Source organism: Scomber japonicus, chromosome 18 (assembly GCF_027409825.1).
Source record: "Scomber japonicus isolate fScoJap1 chromosome 18, fScoJap1.pri, whole genome shotgun sequence".
Classification (NCBI taxonomy): Eukaryota; Metazoa; Chordata; class Actinopteri; order Scombriformes; family Scombridae; genus Scomber; species Scomber japonicus.
The window spans coordinates 16230122-16249421 of NC_070595.1; the positions used below are offsets into that span (position 1 = coordinate 16230122).

The 19300-nt window shown below is 43.8% G+C and overlaps 1 protein-coding gene across 1 annotated transcript; it reads left to right on the forward strand.

Annotated features, from left to right (window-relative positions):
* Positions 1-4424: 4424 nt before the first annotated feature.
* gprc5ba (G protein-coupled receptor, class C, group 5, member Ba) lies at positions 4425-18663 on the forward strand. The gene is made up of 4 exons (XM_053338782.1): positions 4425-4742; positions 12317-13348; positions 13584-13705; positions 15122-18663. Exons 2-4 carry the CDS (start codon positions 12319-12321, stop codon positions 15164-15166), a joined length of 1197 nt encoding a protein of 398 aa, XP_053194757.1. The 5' UTR covers positions 4425-4742; positions 12317-12318; the 3' UTR covers positions 15167-18663.
* Positions 18664-19300: the final 637 nt, after the last annotated feature.

Here is a 19300-nt window from a genome sequence, read left to right on the forward strand (position 1 = left end):
AATTAGTTTTGATGATAGATTTTACAATGATCACAAATCATCTTGACGGGGACATGAAGCATGCACCAAATTTCATGACAATCCATCCAAGCATGCTGAGACATTTCACTAAACACTTAAAATGTTGGGCTCAATGTCATGGTTTCACTAGAGGAAATGTAAGGGGATCACTAAATGATATCCATTTGAAGTTGGAATAGATTGGTCTAGATCGAAGTGGGGGACCAACTGACCCATGCATCCTTTTGTGGCTAAAAATCATCTAACCTCAAATAGTTGTCTGTATAATTTCACCTTAACAGTACGTGTTATTCTACACCAAGTAACACAAACAAACAGCAACAGGGACCAACAAGAACCTCGCTTTATTTGGTCTTCAACGAGTCTCCTGTATTCCACCTTCATCTTTTCTGTCTGTGACATTTCTGCTCTGCTGATAAAAAGGGCATCCTTTATCCACCTCTGACCATAACCAGTCCTGGTCCTTGAGACAGGCTCTAAAAACAAATATGTCACTTTTAGCATGTGGGCCCAATGACTGGATGATGGAGGAGGAAGGTAAATCCTGGAGCTGCCTTTATTCCACTGACCTCACCCTGACCTTCCAAGGGTTAAATCCTGTTTAGAGCTATTGAGAAACCTGAGCAGCTGACAGAACAGTCTTCAAGGCTCACTGAATGAAAACAACAGGGCCACAGCCCATGTGGTGGTCTTGGAAGAGGTCAGATAAGACCTGTTCGTTAGTGTATGTGCAAGAAATGTGTGTGTGAGTGCTTATGTGTATGTGCTTGGGTCACTTGTGTGATGAATAGGTGTGTCTGTCCTCCAGATACAGTACACACAATTCTTCCTAGGTTGTTTTAAGTTGACCTGACAAGGTCACAGTCAGATGACCTTTAATATCTACCCTCCTTCTGTTGGGCTTTGCCAATTCTAAAAGGTCATGACCTCTGCAGTTTTTCAGCATTCTGAGCAGGCGGTAACAGCTGGAGGGTTTAAGTGACTGTGGTGGACAGATGAGGTCAGGATTATCATGCTCAATACATTACCTTTATTACCTCATTGACCAAGTCAGCACATTTTGTGACACAGCACAGGTATGAAAAACATGGGTAAATGTGTTTGTGTTTAAAGCAGGGCTAAAAGCAACAATTTGACATTTTGGTAAAAACATCTTTTTCAAATTTTAGCAGAAAGTTAGATGAGAAAATTGATATAACTCTCATATCTATCTGATAAATATGAGGCAGGCAGGTAGCTTATTGCAATAAAGACTGGAAACCACTAGCCTTGTTCTGTCCAAAGGTACTGGAGCATCTAAAACCAACACTAAATAACATGTTATACTTTGTTAAGATTCAGGTGCTCTGTGTCAGACTTCATACATGTTAGTTATTGTGATATTTATAAACAAAATAATTGTTCAGCTGGGCTTTTTTTCTTTCCAAACAGAATCATCACACTTTACATCCTCTAGCCCTGTGAAATACACTGGAGACTGTTTAAAATGGGATGTGTGTCAGAGAACAAAGCTCTTTAAAATTAGACTCTTCCTGCTAATTTTGGACACCTGCATCCTGTCATAGTTGATACATCCTGTGTGGTCATAGGATCTCAACCTGATGCTAGTCACTGGAAACAGATGTGGTGTGCAGCCTGTATGTTGGCCACCCTGCTGTCACTGTGTGGTTTGTTGTGTGAGCCTTAACACGCTGAAGAAACCTCTGGGGCAGCATGGAGGCGTGCAGGGAAGAATGAAAGGATGGAAAGAGAAAATGAAGGAGACAAAAACATGTGGTTGTTGTAACTTTTGGAGAGAAAAACAGAAATAAATACTAGTCTAAATATATAGTATATAAAATAGAAGGAAACATGACAGACACAACACATTAATAGCATGTGCTTTTCTCATTAAAGCACAATAACACACCAGGCAGAGTCAAAGTAAGCGGACTACCTGTCTGTAAAGCTATATTAGTCAGAGCTCTACATATGATGATACTGATCCAGAGCTACCTTGTCACCCTCTATAAATACTGAGGCAGGAGTCCCTTGCTGGCTGCTTTGATCCACAAATATAAATGCAAACATGACCGCATGAGAATGTGCTGCGGAAGAAACTGTCACAACTTGGCTGCTCCACCTTAGAGCTTGAAAATGAAGGATATAAAAAAAAAGGTAAGCTGCAGCTCACAAGGTTTGTCAAGATCATAGACTTAGTTGGGCCTGTCTGTTGATAACGTGAGACAACCCTTAATCAGATTGGTCGCCCTGTTTCAAGCGATGACCCCTCCCCTCCTCCTCCTCTTCATCCACCCCCTCTTCCCATGCTGTCATTCTCCCAGCCTGCACCTGTCAGATTAGTCTCACATCCTCAGCTGCCACTCCATATGATACGCCTTCTTACTGCCCAGAGCCAGCATGTCATCTCACTTTGCATGTATTTATGCATTTGTGTGCTTGTGTCAAAGAGAAGGGGGGTGGGATGTGATGGGATGGGGTGGGGTGGGGTGGGGTGGAAATCCCATGCAGAATGTAGGTGCAAAATGTGTGAGTCGTGGGTTCCCAGTTTCACCCTGATGTAGTAGGATTTGTCTGGCTACTATTAATGCACAGAAGCCAAAGTGTAGATTAACACCCCCCAAATCACTGGATTAATTACAATCCCATAAAAGGAGGCCTAACTCTGTGAGTTGGAGGAAAAAGGAGGTTTCTGTTTTAATTGTCTGGTAATATTTAATACCAGTCTGGCTTTATATAGTTACCTGGTCTGAGGTGTCATGGTTGCCTTGATCCACTCCTGCTAACAGTTTTGGGAGCCAGTGTAAATTGCGATTTTGTTGCCACAAATCACTTTCACCGGCTTTCCTAATCCACTGGGCCAGAGCCAGTGGAGCCAGTGGAGCCAGAGAGCTTTATGGTGCTGCACTGGGCCACAGAGAGGTTGGGAGTCTGGGTAGAAGTAGGGGTGGGGTGAGGTTTGGGGTAGTGGGGGCTCCACCATTGAAAGCGTCCCTGGTAGATAGACTGGAGCAGCTGAGGCGACAAGCATGTGACCGATGGGAGAAATAACAAGCATCACAGCGGCTCTGTCAAGTAGCCTGATATAACCAGTAAACCAGGAAAAGCGGGTTGATTACTTTCAATATAATAGAGTCACTTTGTAGCCAATGATGCTACAGAAACTTTCTTTTCAGCTGCTTCACAAGATCCACACCTATTTTTAAGAGCGACAAAATGTGCCATTACTTGTGCACATAAGTATTTTTGGTGATAATGAAGAAGAGAGGCATGTATTTGAAAATGTACTATTCTAAAACTAGTCTTCAAAGTGAAATAATAACATGGCAGCACACTCAATAGTTCTGTTGCTGTTGTGGCACAATAGGTAGAGCGGGTTATCCATTGACCACAGGGTTAGTGCTTTAATCCCTGGTTATTTTTGTGCACATGTCTTAAGCACAACATTGCAGTGCCTTGCAATGGTAGCACATTGCTGTTGGGTTTGTGAGTGTGAGTGTATGAATGGGGGAATAAGAGACAATTGGTTAAAAATACAGTACTATTCAATTTATTCAACTTGTCGATTGGAATAAAACAGATTAGTAATTTACAATGAGAAGATGTGAATTCTATATCGGTGAACAAGTGAAGAACTTTACTCTGAAATATGTAACCGGAAATTGGTTGTTGATAGTTTAACTTGGCACTCTGGTGTCTCATGGCACATTTTCTATCACTTTAGCGCAATCAACGAGGGGGAAAACAGTACTGCAAACTGGAACTAAGCTGGAGTGGAGTCCAAATAGAGTCTGACAGTGACATTTACAACAGTAGATTTAGAAGTGTGTGTTTGTGTGTGTGTGTGAGAGAGAGAGATAGATAGAGAGAGAGAGAGAGACAGAGGGAGATAGAGAGAGAGAGAGAGAGAGAGAGAGAGAGAGAGAGGCTACGAGTCTAGAAACGATTTAATAAGGTAGTTCTGTCTGGTAGGCGTCAATTAATTTATCAGTGAGTTTAACCAGGTTTCGTTAAAGAGAGGAAGGGGAGAGTGGAATCAGAGGGGACTGTGTCGGCTCTGGGGAGCTGTCACTTTCTCTCTCTCTCTGTGTGTGCGTGTGTGTGTGTGCAGACAGGGATTATCATTACGCACGTTATGCGGAGCGCAGTTTTGTGATGCATTCAGTCGAGAGATGTGCAGCGGGGAGCAGTGAGCGTCAACCCATTCATTCAGCGGCATAATCAGCGCTGTAGCAGGAGAGGAGGATCCGGTTGGTTTTGGGGCACCGTTTCTGCACCGTTTCTGCGCATCAGGATTACGAGACGTTGTGCGTTTTGTTTATTTTTGGCGAATGCTCCCTTATTGGTGTTCAGTGGAAGTAAAAGGTGCGCACCACTAAACAAAGGATTTAGTGGCAAATATATATATCTACAACAATTCAATCCTGACACCCCGGCGCGTTTCGTCTTTTCCCTTTGGACTTGTCAGGGCCGGCATTCATGCCCATTCTGCAACTGAGGACAACGGACACGGGCTGAATAACCGGGTTCCTCTGGCGTGAGAGCCGGAGCTGGATCATCTGGGCTGATCGCGCTTAGGTCCATGTGGATGGAGAAAGAGTACGCAAATAAAGCGAGCGGAGCTCTTTCCGAAATGTGACATTTTTTGTCCTGTCTCCCATCACACTTGACTACTGTGCATCTGCCTTCGTTCTCCATTGGATTTGTTTACATCGATTAAGGTACGTGCTGCTCACCATGTAGCCCATGTAGGGCATCGATTATAAAGAATGGGGGTCGGTAGGGGAGTGTGATATGTTCAGTGGGTATAGGACTGTCTTGGCTGAATAACCAACAGAGCACCTCGGTTATTTTGAATACATCGCTTCTGCTTGTGTTGTAACAAGGCTGCTTTGGTGCTTATCACCAATGAGGTGGAAGTTGCATCACTGACAGCAGCCCTGGGAGAAAGGCGATGTCGATGCACCAAATGTAAAGGTGTATGAGGCAGAAAGGGCACACTGTGTTGTAGACATGTTGCAGAAATGTACAATTACGCACAGGGCTTGGTACAAATGGACTTGACCTCAAGGGCAATTGACAAAACCATGTTAAGCTTAACCAAAGGCAGGTCTTTGGAGAGCTTTGACATGTGTGAAATCTAATGACTGACTGATTGTGGCACATTTTTCTCACGAGGATGAAAACGGTGGTCTCTTAGCTGCGCCTTTATTTTTCACTACACAATACAGAGGGATATTTTAGGAGTTCCAATCACTCCTCCTTTCTTTAGTTTAGAGGTTAGATGTCATTCTTTATTTTTGGATATCTCTCTCTCTCTCTCTCTCTCTCTCTCTCTCTCTCTCTCTCTCACACACACACACACACACACACACACACACACACACACACACACACACACACACACACACACACACACACACACACACACACACACACACACACACACACACACACACCTCTGTAACAATAGTCTTATTGCTGGTCCCTCAAACAAACACTCTTTTCTGGAATCCCCCAGGGACCCTCCCATGTGGCCATTGTTCAGGGAGGGGGTCTGCTGAACAAGAAAAAGAAAAAGAGCATTCTCTAAATGTATGTTTGCATTAAGCTGCTCCTTAGGTCAGCTAAAACCAAGGGTCCCTCCCACGCTGGCCTTATAACAAGAAGCAGGGCCCAGGATGGTTGTTTAAACTCAGCAAGAAATTGCACTTAAATACCCTCTTGAGTCCAATCTATACAAGGACATTTGTATAGAAATGGATGTCAATGTGTGGATTGACTTACTTTTGGTCAATAGATAGCTGATACCCGAGCCTCAAGTCACTGTCGGAGCAGTATTTGTGTACTCAGAAAACTCCCAGGCCTATTTTGGAGTGTTCAGTATTCCATCATTAATCAATATTCAGCAGAGTGTAGCTGTTTATTTTTAAGGCTGTGCTTTCATGAGTTAGTTAGCTTCCTCTTGGGAAAAGAGGATGCTACAGTATCTCCTAGGGGCTGATGCCATATGTACCTTGTTTGTATGAATGTGTGTGTGTGTTTGTCTGTGTGTGTGTGTGTGTGTGTATGTGTATGTATGTGTATGTATGTGTGTGTGTGTGTGTGTGTGTGTGTGTGCATGTGCCTATGTGTGGCCTCTTTCTGTACGCATGACACAGTGAGGAGTGCGAGCCCACATACACAGGAACTTCCCTGCTTCTTTTATATGTTCATTTACGTTCATGCACACACCCCTCTCCTTAAACACACACACATACACATACACACACATACACGCTTCAGGCACATGGCTCGCTCCAATTCTTCCTCTGCACATCCGGCTGTTTCCTGCCTCTGCTGCTCACACAACCCCTCTGATCACTATCACACTCGCTAACTGTATCTGATCTCTCCAGGCTCCTGTGATCAACCCCCATTCATCCCACCTTAGATCCCATCAATTATCCATAATGTAACATACTTATTGATGTCACATAAAAGCAGAACATGTGACATCGGAGGTCTGTTGCTCTGGTTTCAGGGTGCATTTTTGGGGTTTGGGATGTTTTCATATCTGACAATCAGTTGTTTATGTAGAAAGAGGAGGAGGGAAGGAAAAATGGGGAGTGGAGGGAGGTGTGAGGGTTGAGATTAAACATTGGCACTGTTAATTGCCAAGTCAATTAGCATATGGTCTTGCTGTGAGCCTAGTCACATGGTAATGAGGCCTAATTAGGATGGCCAGAGATGTCTAAAGAGGCAGGGGAAAATACTTCCACTGTCATTTTCTTAATGCTGACTGGGCTGATGCAGTGAATGGGATACCCTTTTTCAGTGTCACCCTTCACTCTCCGCACATTTTTTCTCACTGTATTGTTCCCCCAAAACTTCCTCACCAACTCTTTAAGTGTTTGAGCACAGCCATAAGTCATACCTTGACATTTACTGTATATCTCTTTCATCCCCTTCCTTTACTCTCATCCTTTTATCTGTCTCTGAGATTTGTCGCATCACTCTAGAGGTTTAGAGATGTGTAGAGATCGGAGGCAGAGATACAATAATACAATGCACTTTATGGTTATTGTGCATGTTGTGGATGTGGATATGAAATGGATGAGTTTCCAATGGTGACCCTAATGCATTCTTTTGAATTTGTTCAAGAAAAAACATGAATGCTTGAAATCACATCATTCCGACAGCAAAATCACAATCACAAATGGACTGGGGTAGACTGCTACAATTAACATATATTCAGAACATTAAAAATGATGGCATACATGGTATCAAAGTTACTGGATATGTGTTCAAACTATAAAACTATAGAAAACATAAATGGTCCACTGTGTGTGCTGCTGTTTAGCTATGAAGTCATGTCAGTTTATTTCAGTCAACCTGGACCAGATATATATTTTTCAAAACTATAGATATCTCATGTAAATTGGCTGTACCTTTGCACTTTTCTGCATATGAGGTCTCTGATTCCAGTTGAATGTACTGTTAGAGAGGCTGTGTCTCTGCAATGTCACAAGTTCATGGCTTACAACAACCATGTGTCCTATCAAAGTATCCTTAAGTATTAAAGACACATCCTGTCTGTTCTGGTTACCAGCTAAGTGTCAGAAATGTAAATATAAAGGAGGTTTGTTCAAAGAGAAACAAATATTAGAGAAGTCTTTAGTTAAGAAAGTCTGGTCCTTATTGGTACTCATTACCATTGTGACTTCTCTCCTTTTTTTTCCTGGACATTGTTTCAGATCAGTTTCAAACTGTGGAAGCCAGTTCAATTGTTCTCACTCAAGATACTAGAGAACGTTGAGAAAGGTTGAAAGTGTACAAGCATATTTAGAACACAGATGTGTTTCTGATTCAGTATAAATCCTCATTCAGTGAGCCAAGATATCCAGACAGCTTGGGTTAATTTAACATGACTGCTATCTAAGGCATTACGTAAGCCCAGCTACTGATGTAAGATGTTCATTTATGAACTGTCAGGAAAGGAAAGGTCTGGTGGTGTTCGAGTAGACTGTGGATAAGACGTCATTAGTGAGCAGAACCCATCATAAATCCTGCAAATGACCTGCTCACCTCAACAGCTGGATCTATGTGTTGCCAGACACATAGACACCATCTACGCACTCACAGAGACTCACAGATGCACATTTTCTCAATGATTGTCCCAGTAGTCTGAGTAAAACAGTAGGAGAGGAAAAAAAGGAGAATTGTAGTAAGTCTTCAAAATGTGATAATCCTCCCAATTATCACCATGGTAATTAGACAGCATCTCATTGTGTGCTATGTCTGATAATTATATGAGGTGGTAATTGTACAGGACTGCTCCCTGAATTTCACCATTGCTGCCTATCCAGCCGGGAGCAGATTTGAATGACTGCAGTGCTGCATATGTGCACTCTCACGCTTGTATTCCTGTTGTGTGTTAACAGCAACAGCAGCAGCAACAGCAGCACTATAAGGAATGCATGCTGCATACTTGCCAGATTCAGCTTTGTGTGAGAATGGTGCCGTCACACACGTGCATAGTACATGCCACCAAACAGAATGTTACATTTACATGCAAATAGACCCAGCACACATGGGCACAGTGCCAGCCTATTTTAAATTTTTTATATATGTGTGTCTGTGTGTGTGTGTGTGTAAGTAACACGTGCAGCATGAATGCATGCAACCCTGCTATGTGCAGAATACAAAGATGGACCTCTGAGTGCCAGCAGGCTGTTTGGCACTGAGGAAGATGATGCCTGAGAAACAGCAGCCATGCAGCAGAACTGGCAGGAGCTGGATCCTTCCCCCATTACATAAGATACCCAGCAAGAATATGGGCAAAGGGATGGAAAGGAAGGAGGTGGGGGTGAGAGAGGAGAGGAGAGGAGAGGAGAGGAGAGGAGAGGAGAGGAGAGGAGAGGAGAGGAGAGCAGGAAGGGGCACAAGGAGGGAAGAAGTCAAAATGGTGGGGGTGAAAACAGGGAGAAAATATGGGGAGAGGAGGGTGTGAGGTGCATCTTTCACAGCACATCTTCAAATGTAGCAGTGGGATGAGATGGCTCTGGCTGCTCTGAAGGAGTGGTGCCATTGAAATCTGAAATAATAGAGGATTTGAAATGGAGGGGAGGACAGAAATGGCTGCATGGAGCGGGAATGACAGAAAGAGAAACATGTCTAGAAAGACAGAGAGAGGGGAGGGGGAGTGGAGGATGAGACGACGGCAGCATCCTGTGTGCAGCACAAAGCTCAAGGCCAAGGGCTCTCTCTCTCTATTTTGACACGACTCATATTAGTGAGTAGAGGCGATCAAAGTGTGTGGCATGTGTGCTGTAGGTGTGTGCTATGTTCTGTGCATCGCGCGTGAGCATTTGTGATTTTGCAAATGCATGTCTGGCTCACTGCGTACATGTGATTCTGTGACTATGTGTGTGTGTGTGAGAGTTTTGCCACTGGCAGCTCTCTGTGCGCGTCCATCAGCTTTCAGTTCACCAGCCTGCCAAGTCACACTCAAAAAGCAGCCAGAGCAACCATCTGTGCAAGAGGGGGTGGTATGGATGAGAGGGTGAGTGAGTGAAGAAGTGATCACTAGTGTGCAGAACATGAGTTGCAGTCATTCTGTCTGTTGACTGTGTGGTTTTACAAGCTCCACAATAACAAAGTGACAAAGCAGGCGGTGAAGAAAGACAAAAAGAAAAGTCCCTAAAAAAGACAGAGGAGGAGCAGTCTGCTAGGCTTGTTGTGGATGAGTGAGCCCTCTTTGTCTGCTTTCCCTTTTGTTTTATTCCTGTCATTTAGAGACGGGGTGTAACCATGGTTATCAGGGACTCACTTGAAAAACAATATGATGCTTGGAGTTTATTAGGAGTATGTGTGTATCTGTTTTTGTGCCACTTGTGCTGGCATGCATATTGGTTTTGTGTGTGTGTGTGTGTGTGTGTGTGTGTGTGTGTGTGTGTGTGTGTGTGTGTGTGCGTGTGCAGATCCATCACTGTGTTTTGTTTTTTGTTCTGGTGACTCATCCCTCAATAAGCACTGATTGATGTTAATGTAGACCAATAATAACCGGCGGCTGTGGGCTGCTGCTACAACGAGAGAAGGAGACGACAGGAAACAGAACAAGAGCGAGGCTGAAATTATGGCAGGATACAAGGAAGCAAAGAATTTTAGTAATGAGGAGGCATGAAAGAGGAATTTTAGAGGGTGTAAATCTCTGAAGGATACATGAAAGGGCTCTAAACAATGAATATGCACAAACCACACATCTATATGCACACATACATTTTTAAGTGCTTTGCCCTCTGGTCTCACAGAAATAAATAATGAATGTTCACAAGTTGTAAACAACTGCTGCCTTAAAATATATTTTAAAAATGGACATGAGGAAAAGACACATCAAAAGCCTGTAAACAAATGGACGGACCAACAATGCAGGTCAGGATCTGTGTGTACATGCGAGTATGTGTTTTTTGTGTGTATAAAACAATTATTCAAAATGAGCTCAGTCCCTTATTAATGTTAGATTAATAATGTTTTTGTTCACATTTTCATGACCCATTCTTTTACAAAAGTGCATGCACCATTTATCCTAAAATACTGTACCTTCTTGAAAAGGTCATTTGAATCAAGAAGACAAATCATACAATTATAAACAAGTCTAGTCTAAATAAATTTGCTGCAAATCTTCCTTACTTCCTCTCCTCCTCCCACCTTTGTTCCTATTTACCTTGTGATAAAAAAATCATTGTATCTAGTGGCTGCATAGGCCTTGCTCTATCTCTCTCTCTCTCACCGTCTGCCCCATTTAAGCTGCTTGCTGGAAGGACTGTGTGTGACCTGTGGTCCTGGCTTGTGTGTATCTAAACCTAGCTCTTTTCCCTGATGGCCCGGCCATGTACATCCCTCTCTTATTTACTGGCATATGTAGAGAGAATTTGAAGCTGAGGATATCCAGTGTCCTTTATTTGGTATGTAAATATTGTGGCACAGTCTATTTGTGGACTCCGGGAGATTTTTTAATGTCAAAACTACAGTGAGTCTGACAGTCCTCTGAAATAAACAATCCAAAGTGCGGCTTCAGGCACAAAAAGAGAGGGGAGAGAGAAGAGTGTGTGTGTGTGCGCTCTATGGAAGCAGATTGTTTAAAACACTAATGTATGAGCTAGCTTGGAAAGAATTTCTGAAAGCTTAGTGATGTAGCGGACAGACAGTTGACAGTAACCTGGCAAGAAAATGTGTTTGTGTGTGTGTGTGTGCGTGTGTGTGTGCGTGTGTGTGTGTGTGTTTGGTTTTGTGGTGGCTTTAAATACAGATCAACCTCCCATAAAACACAAAGCTTGTCAGGTGAAACGACAGCACTGATTATCCCAGCAAAGACCACAATGGAATGGAAGAATGTGTATTTGTGTGTGTGTGTGTGTGTGTGTGTGTGTGTGTGTGTGTGTGTGTGTGTGTTTGTGTGTGTGTGTGTGTGTGTGTGTGTGTGTGTGTGTGTGTGTGTGTGCGCGCGCCTGTCTGACAGTTGTGATGAATAAAGGAGAAGGTAGACTTAGACAGCATTGATTTCACACAGTGTTTTTTTCACTGGGACGCTTCTCTCCAAAGTACGAGTGTTTGTGCTTGTGCTCCAGGCACTGTGTATTTTCATGCAGTGTATTATGCATTGGCTCACGCCTTTCTAGATGCCCTTAGATGCCTGATAATATGTCGGACTGCTTGTACGCACTAGTTCCCTTCCCTGTATCTTTGTTTTTACATTAAAATATGCATGATGCTGCAGCTCTACTGTCAGTACTCCAGCAGCTGGTTCACTGGACAAGACTGGACATATCATACACCTCTGAGCTCTCAGCAGAAAAAGGTGCTCTGATTCTGACCTTATGTCTTTGTGAATTAACTGGAGGCTGCTTCTCTGGGCTTTTCAGGATTTGTTGGTGTGTTGTTTAATTGAGGGGCTTTGCAAAATGAAACCTTCAAAGCCTTTAAAAGGTTCAAAAATAAGCAGGGCTCTTAGTATTGGTGAAACAGGATGCATGTGTACGTGTTTTGTGTTTGGAAAGGCTTCAGTCATTCACCCTGCGTGAACTACTGTCCTTTGTTTCCTCTCTAAAACACAGCAGTGGCTGATTGTCTGTATTGTCACTCACAGGCAGATCATTGCTGAATGAATAACTGACTGCTCAGCTTTGTTGCTTTCCAAATATTTATGACCAGAATGGCTCATTTTTCATTCTTTCTCTTTTCCCTTTCTCTAAACTCCTTTTACTTTATCCATATTCCCTCTTTGACCTTATTCTCTTTTTGTTGATTTTCTCAGAGATGGCGTTCCACCCAGTCCTCCTCCTGCTGCTGCTGACTGTTACCCATCGTGCCAACAGTCAAGACTCGGATGACTCTGAGGCTCTCCCAAGAGGCTGTGGCTGGGGCCTTGTGCGTCCCTACACCCTCCTCTGTGACCTGGACTCCATATGGGGTGTGGCTGTTGAGTCAGTGGCTGCTGGTGGGGTGCTGGCTGCCCTCTTGTTAGCCTTAGTCCTGCTGTGCCGCTTACACCACATTAGTGAGGCTGAGAAGCGTAGTGGCGTTGGACCCATCCTCCTGCTTCTCCTGGGCATCCTTGGTTTGTTTGGCCTGAGCTTTGCTTACCTGATTGAGCAGGATGAGTCATTATGTCTGCTCCGCAGGGCCTTGTGGGGTCTCCTTTTTGCTGTTTGCTTCTCCTGCTTGCTGGTGCAGGGTGTCCGTTTACGCAGGCTGGGCCGGGAGCGCCGGAGCCCTGGTGGCTGTGCCCTAACAGGCCTGGCGCTGGGTTTGAGTGCTGTGCAGGGCATCATTGCTGCCGAATGGCTACTTCTGACGGTGCTGAGGGAGGGACGAGCTGCCTGTCAGTACCTGCCTCTGGACTTCTCACTAGCCTGCAGCTACGTGCTAGCCCTCCTACTAGCTGCGCTGACTGCTGCCTCCCTGGCTCTGTGTGGGAAGACACCTCAGTGGCGCTGCAATGCTGTCTGGCTGCTGGTGACCTGTCTGCTGTCACTGCTGCTGTGGGTGGCCTGGGTGGGCTTCTATCTGTATGGCAATGCCTGGCTGGGGAGGTCCCCAGACTGGAATGATCCGGCACTGGCCATCGCTTTAGTAGCTCAGGGCTGGCTGCTGCTGATCTTCCATGCCATTCCTGAAGCCCACATCTGCCTGAGACCTCCGCCACAGCCCACTGCCCCGGATTACTTTGACACCTCCCAGAACTCGACACGGATGAGGGAGACCAGCTTTGACGAAGATATCCCCCTCTCTCACAGGCAGTTTGTCGAGAACCAGGGCTACGGATACAGCGACGAGAACACTGCAGGTACAGTATCATCCAATATTTTAGAGCAGACAGGTGTAATATGTGTGGACAGACTGTAGGTGGAATGTAGGCCAAAGTGAGTAATATAACATCAGGAATAATCTGCATGTGTAGCTATGAATAAGCACAGGAGGAAATTTCTTTGGTGCAACATTACACAGCCAGTGTTTGTTTCTTCAAAAGAGACAGAGATGTAGTGAGTCACAGTGAGTAATCTCAGTCATTTCCATTCCAGGCTTGAGGAGTGGTGGCAGTGCCGGGCAACACAACAGCAACACCGGTGCCAGGCCAAGCGCTCCTTTCCGCAGCAATGTCTACCAGCCCACCGAAATGACCATGATCCTGAACGGGGGAGCGGTGAGTACATCCTCCCAGTCACAGGTACACGCCGCTTACATGCCGCTCTCTCATTCGTCCGCTCCGACAAGACTGCATCCACATTTGTGCGTTCCAGATCGTACGCCATTGCACAAGAATGAGGGAGAAGTGTGAGTGTGTATGCACTATGCATCTGCATGTGCATGTCCACAGGCCTGTGTGCACTGTTTTTTGTAGGGACATGCATGGACAGGTTAGTCACGAATGGTCACTCATCTGACATTGATCTGTGTATGGGAGAGTGTTAGGGTGCCTCCATGTGCTCCTGTTTGTGTAATAGGCTGCAATGCTATCTGTCCACTGAGTGATGCAACTGTCATGCCCTTCATTATGCGGGATGAATGGGCACTCTGGCTGGCACAGGAGAACTGCTTTCCAGCCATTGTGTTATGAATTTAGCTGCTGTACAACTACACAACACCTCACACACCACTGGAGGCTAAAAACTGCTGAAGTTTTTGTAGTTTCCATTCTTAACTTTTCAGTCATGCTAATTTAGCGGACCAAGGGAATGTAAAGACTCCTCCTGAGCCGCTCTGCATAAAATATCATTAGTTAGCAAGAGCTGTCTTTGTGGTTCTGTGTGCATCTATTTGAAAGGCAAACCAAATTTGATTATTTGGCATGATTCGTTTTCAAAGGGAAGTGGTTGCAGGAGGCAAAAAAGACATTAAAGAAGAATTACGGCATTTCACACAACATTTTAAAAGGATAAAATATGTTTAAGAAGATAACAGCACAGAGTACTAAATAGAAAAGAGCATTAGATGCAAGTGTAAGGTGGATAATGGTTGAAGTGTGTCCGGTAGAGTTAACAGAATAGTTTGACATTTTGGGAAATATGCTTATTCACTTTCTCGCCGAGAGATGAGAAGACTCTCTAATGTCTCTACGGTAAATATTGAGTTGCCGCCATCAGCTGGTTAGATTAGATTAGCAGAAAGACTGGAACCAGGGGAAAACAGCTAGCCTGGCTCTGATAAGGTAACAAAATCCTCCTACCAATGTGGAACTTTAGATGAGCAAATAAGATTATTTCCTGAAAAAGACTTCTATAAAAGCAGTGGAGAGCATAACATAGTTTTAAAGATGGTAAGAGTAGAAGCAGGTGTTTTGTCATCTGGAGTTTTGTTCCAGCTTTATGGAGCTGCTTAGAGAAAAGCTGCTTCTCGATTGTTTGCCTTAAAATCAGTTAGACATCTACCAGATCACCCAAGAAAGGTTTATATTAAGGTAAAAGGCAGTCAGAGATGTATTTTGGTTCTTATAAACAATGAATAAATCTGTAGACAAGCAGTAAAGTGTGTGTTTAAAGATGCATGTGTGGATAAATACTGGTATGCAAAAGGTTTTTCTATTACAAACTTAATTTGCTTCCCTTTTCTTCTCCGATAGGTCCCCTCTGCCCCTCCAACCTACACAGGGAGGCAGTTGTGGTGAGCGAGAGGATTGGATAGAGGATGTGTGGTAGAAAATGAAGAGGATGGAGAGGGTGAGGAGGGAAGGATCCAGGATGAGGGGCCAGCCTGATTGGAATGAACTTAAAACATGGGTGCCAACAGGGCCCTTTCACCCTGTGTACAGACTGGGGACTTGAGCACTGACTTTGTGCCAATCAACTACTGTATGTGTGTGTGTGAGACTGAGAGAATGTAGGGTATGGAGGACAGAGCTAAAGTTTTCTGAAGCTCTTCTAGCACACAAATCTCTATAGAAGGGTTAAAAAAGAGCTTGAAATATGACCAGCAAGTGAAACAAGAACATGCAGATTTGAAAGAACCAACATGCAGTATTATTTTTGTTTAATTTGCTCTCCTGAGACTATAGCACTGTAAAGCATCCTTGAAAACTGTGAAATCTATCCCTTTTTTTCTCTTTCTGTTCTATTTCTCATCCTGCCAGTCAGGATGCATTTTCTGCTGCTCCTCACAATGTTGGTGCCCAAGTAGAAACATTTGGCTCTGTCCTCCATCCATCCACAGTATAGGTGAAGACAGAGCACATGGGCAACTGTACAGCTTGAGCACCGCCCTCTCAAAAAGAATCCAGCCTCTGTGGATGTGTATGTGCAGGATATGAGAGAGTGAATGTGTGTGTGTGTGTGTATTCCCTGCATCTCAACTCTTGTCACCTCAACAAGCCTTCCCTCTCCAGACTGTTACCCCCAACCCTCTGGCTTCCTCCTCTTTCCCAATCTCTGTTTCCAGCCTGCATTTCTCTGCACCGTTTGTGAATATAACACATAACTTCTCTCACTTTGCCTCATCCTCCTCTCACCTGCATGGACACAAAAATGTGAAACAAGCTGTGAAGCCCGAACTGTGATCAGCGTCAAAGTCCCTGTGGCCACAGATGCAACAAAAGCAGCCTGGAGCACCTGAACAGAAGGACTACAAGCTGCTAATGAACTGCTGTTAGATATATGATGGAGTAGAGTGGATTCTGATTGGATGAGGAGGTCATCAGTCATCAGTGGGGAGGCGCTGGTCCATGAATCTAGGTCAGACTGCTTTGCTCTCCCACATCTCCGGTGGCCACTGGCGGTTTGAACCAGCCAGGAGAAACTGTCACTTTATATCAGCAGGAAAAGGAGCAAGGAAATGAAATGGTCTCCTGTTCTTTGTTCCTCTATCTGTGTTTAAGTGTGCATATGTGTTGTGATTTTCTGTGTGTTGGGGAGTTGATGGAAAAATTCAGTCAAGGTTGCTTTCTGGTGCTAAATTTCTTTCTTATTACTCCTCCACACAACTTCCGAGTGAGGCGCAGGAGTGCAGAAACAACACTGACAAGCATTAATACAGATACAATAGTCAAACTGTGAGCGGCAGACTATATTTAGAGCGGTGGCTGGTGTGTGGAGATATCCTAGAGCCTTAGAAAGATCGCATTTACAGAGCAAGGTAAAAAGAGGGAGATCAAACATAAGCTCATGCAGAGGAATGGAGGAGGAGGAGGAGAAGGAGGAGGAGGAGGAGGGTGGAGAAAGGAGATAGCAAAAGAAGGTCCAAGGGGAGTCTATGCAAAGTAAAATCTCTGTGACTTCCTTCAGTCAGCCTCCGATCTGTGTGAGAAAATGGCTCCCTGGTCCATCTGTGTGTTTGTGCATGATTTGGGGGGGGAGCAGCCGCGCTGCTCCGCTCTGTGTGGTTGTCTTCTTTATCTGGTGAAGCGTCTCTCCCTCCTCCTCTTCACCCTCCTCCCGTCTCTCTGTGGTCGGCGAGCTGATTTCTCTGTGCCAAGAGGGAGTCTTGTTTCACTGGAGTCTCTGTTTCACGCCCTTTCCCTTCATCATGACACCGGCTCTCTCTTTCACCCGAGAAGCTGTGTACATAGTAGTGCTGTAAAGCTTTGCTTGCTTGATTACTTTTTTTTAACTGTAGGCTGAGTTTAGACACCAGTGTCATATGACCCACTGGAGCAGTGACTACTGCAAACTGTTTTTTATCAGATTTATTATTCTTTTTTTTTAACTGGTTTGCTTTGTGTTCATACATTTGCTTGCTGCTTCATTACGTTTCCTTTTTTCTCTTGCTGGTGTCTTTTTTTTAACTAGCATTTTGAAAATGTTTTGCCAACACTAGATATGCTTTTATTTTTGTTTGATTAATAGTCAAGGAGCATAATAATCAGTCAAGACAGTGATCCACTCACAACAACAGTTATGGGGATACAAACACACTTGTTTTTTATTTTTCCAGAAAAATGACAATGGCTGTGAATAATTTTTTGGCACTTCATGCAGTAAACATTGACTTATTCTGTGATGCTTTTAGGGATAATCACGAAAAGCAGATCAGAGAGGGCTGAATAAACTAACTTCAAGCCCACCAATAGTCATGGTGGTGACACCTGGTCTTGCAGCAACGCTCAACTAAGAAAAGACTGAGGGTCAAACCTTGACTGCTGCTGTATGTTTATGTCTTACCCACTGGCTATTCTAAAATAGGACTGGTATTGACAGGGCAGCTCCATGCCCAAAGAGAGTTTGTCCTGCTACGTCAGGCTCTGTTTGGGCAAACCCTGGTCATACACAGGCTACGTCTCCAGATCTGTGCGCCATAGCCCAGGAAGAACTGTCCTCTGGGTTTTGGATCGTCAGCAGTAAGGAGACAAAGCTCTGGAGACCAATCAGAGCTGAGGGGGGTTGAGGTTTCAATTCTTGTGATGTTTTCACTCAATATGGAGTACAAAAAAAACAAACAATAACATGTGACTTCGTAGATTTTGCACTCGTCGACTACCTTTCTGTGCATGCTTATCACCATTTCTACATGTAAGACCTTTCTCAGACGTACTTTTGAATACTAACTCTATTTATGTAAAGGTCATGTGACAGCAATCATAATTTCAGTGTATATCAGATGACACACTTAATGTCTGTGCTTTCTTAAACACAAAAGAGAGCTGGTTCTTGAGAAGCAAAGAGATTAAAGTCAGGGGAAATGGTCCAACATCGTATGATTCCCCGAAAAGGAACTATATGCCATCACAACTGGACCTAATAATTATTTCCTAGCTGTTAGCTTGAAGACTGGAGGGGAAAAAAAGAGAATCTTCTGACTGATATCGTCTCTGTGTTTAAAATCAAATAGACTGTGGTGAAATTTTGCACAAAACTTCTATATGTTACGTTTGTCATCCCCTGGGCAGCCCGTTGAACACCCACCCTCCCTGGGTTTGACATGTCTTTGCCTGTCGTCTCCTGATTTGTCTTGCCTTCAGACTGTTCCATCAGGGCAGCTGACAGGGGTGATATTGGTTTTCACAGCTGTGACTGTGCAGTGACGCAGCATGCCTATGTATAGAACTTGATTCCCCTGATTAGAAAAATGAAAGAAAAAAAAAACAGTTAACTCTCTTGTTTCTGTAACCAATTCAGGAAAAAAAAGTTCAATAAAAGTGTCATGTTTGTAGTTATTTTTTTATTGGATGTGGCTTCTTTCCCCCTACATACATGAATTCTCATGACAGGATTTTTGAGGCAGATAACAGTATTGATATTTGAGAGTTGATATATCATTAGATAGAACACATTGATAAAGAGTCCTTAACTTTGGGTATTTATGACCAAGACAGGACATCCCACACTTACAGTTGTCAGTGCTCAATGTTGGACAACTAGCAGATGGATGACAAATTAAAGGAAAAAGCGGCTGACCCCTTAAAGTGAGGAGATCTGGTGGCTCTGTTGTGGTGTGGGAGGTATTTTCTGGCATGGCTTGGTCTAATTGTCCCCTTAGAGGGAAGAGTCTCTACAAATCAATACAAAGTTGTTCTGAGTGATCACCTTTATCCTGTGTTTAAACATTTCTATCCTGATCAGTGGTACCTATCCATAGACGAGTATGGAAATGATGTAAATCGTATGCTATGGCCTTCACAATCACCAGATCTCCCCTCAATTGAGTTGTTTTTTCCTTTAATTTCTCACCTGTCTGTATGTAATTGAGACATTGTCTCTCTTTATTCGTTTGCTTTTATTTAAAATACACTGCAATTTATAGAACTGTTTGCAAAATCATGATTATTTTTCTAAACAAACTCAGGGATTAAAGCAAAAAAATCTTTGGCTGA

Coding starts and splice junctions, on each gene's coding strand:
- gprc5ba (XM_053338782.1), top strand. CDS start 12,319: ATGGCGTTCCACCCAGTCCTCCTCCTGCTGCTGCTGACTGTTACCCAT. Junction 13,349..13,583: donor CAGCGACGAGAACACTGCAG/GTACAGTATCAT, acceptor TTTCCATTCCAG/GCTTGAGGAGTGGTGGCAGT. Junction 13,706..15,121: donor TGATCCTGAACGGGGGAGCG/GTGAGTACATCC, acceptor CTTCTCCGATAG/GTCCCCTCTGCCCCTCCAAC.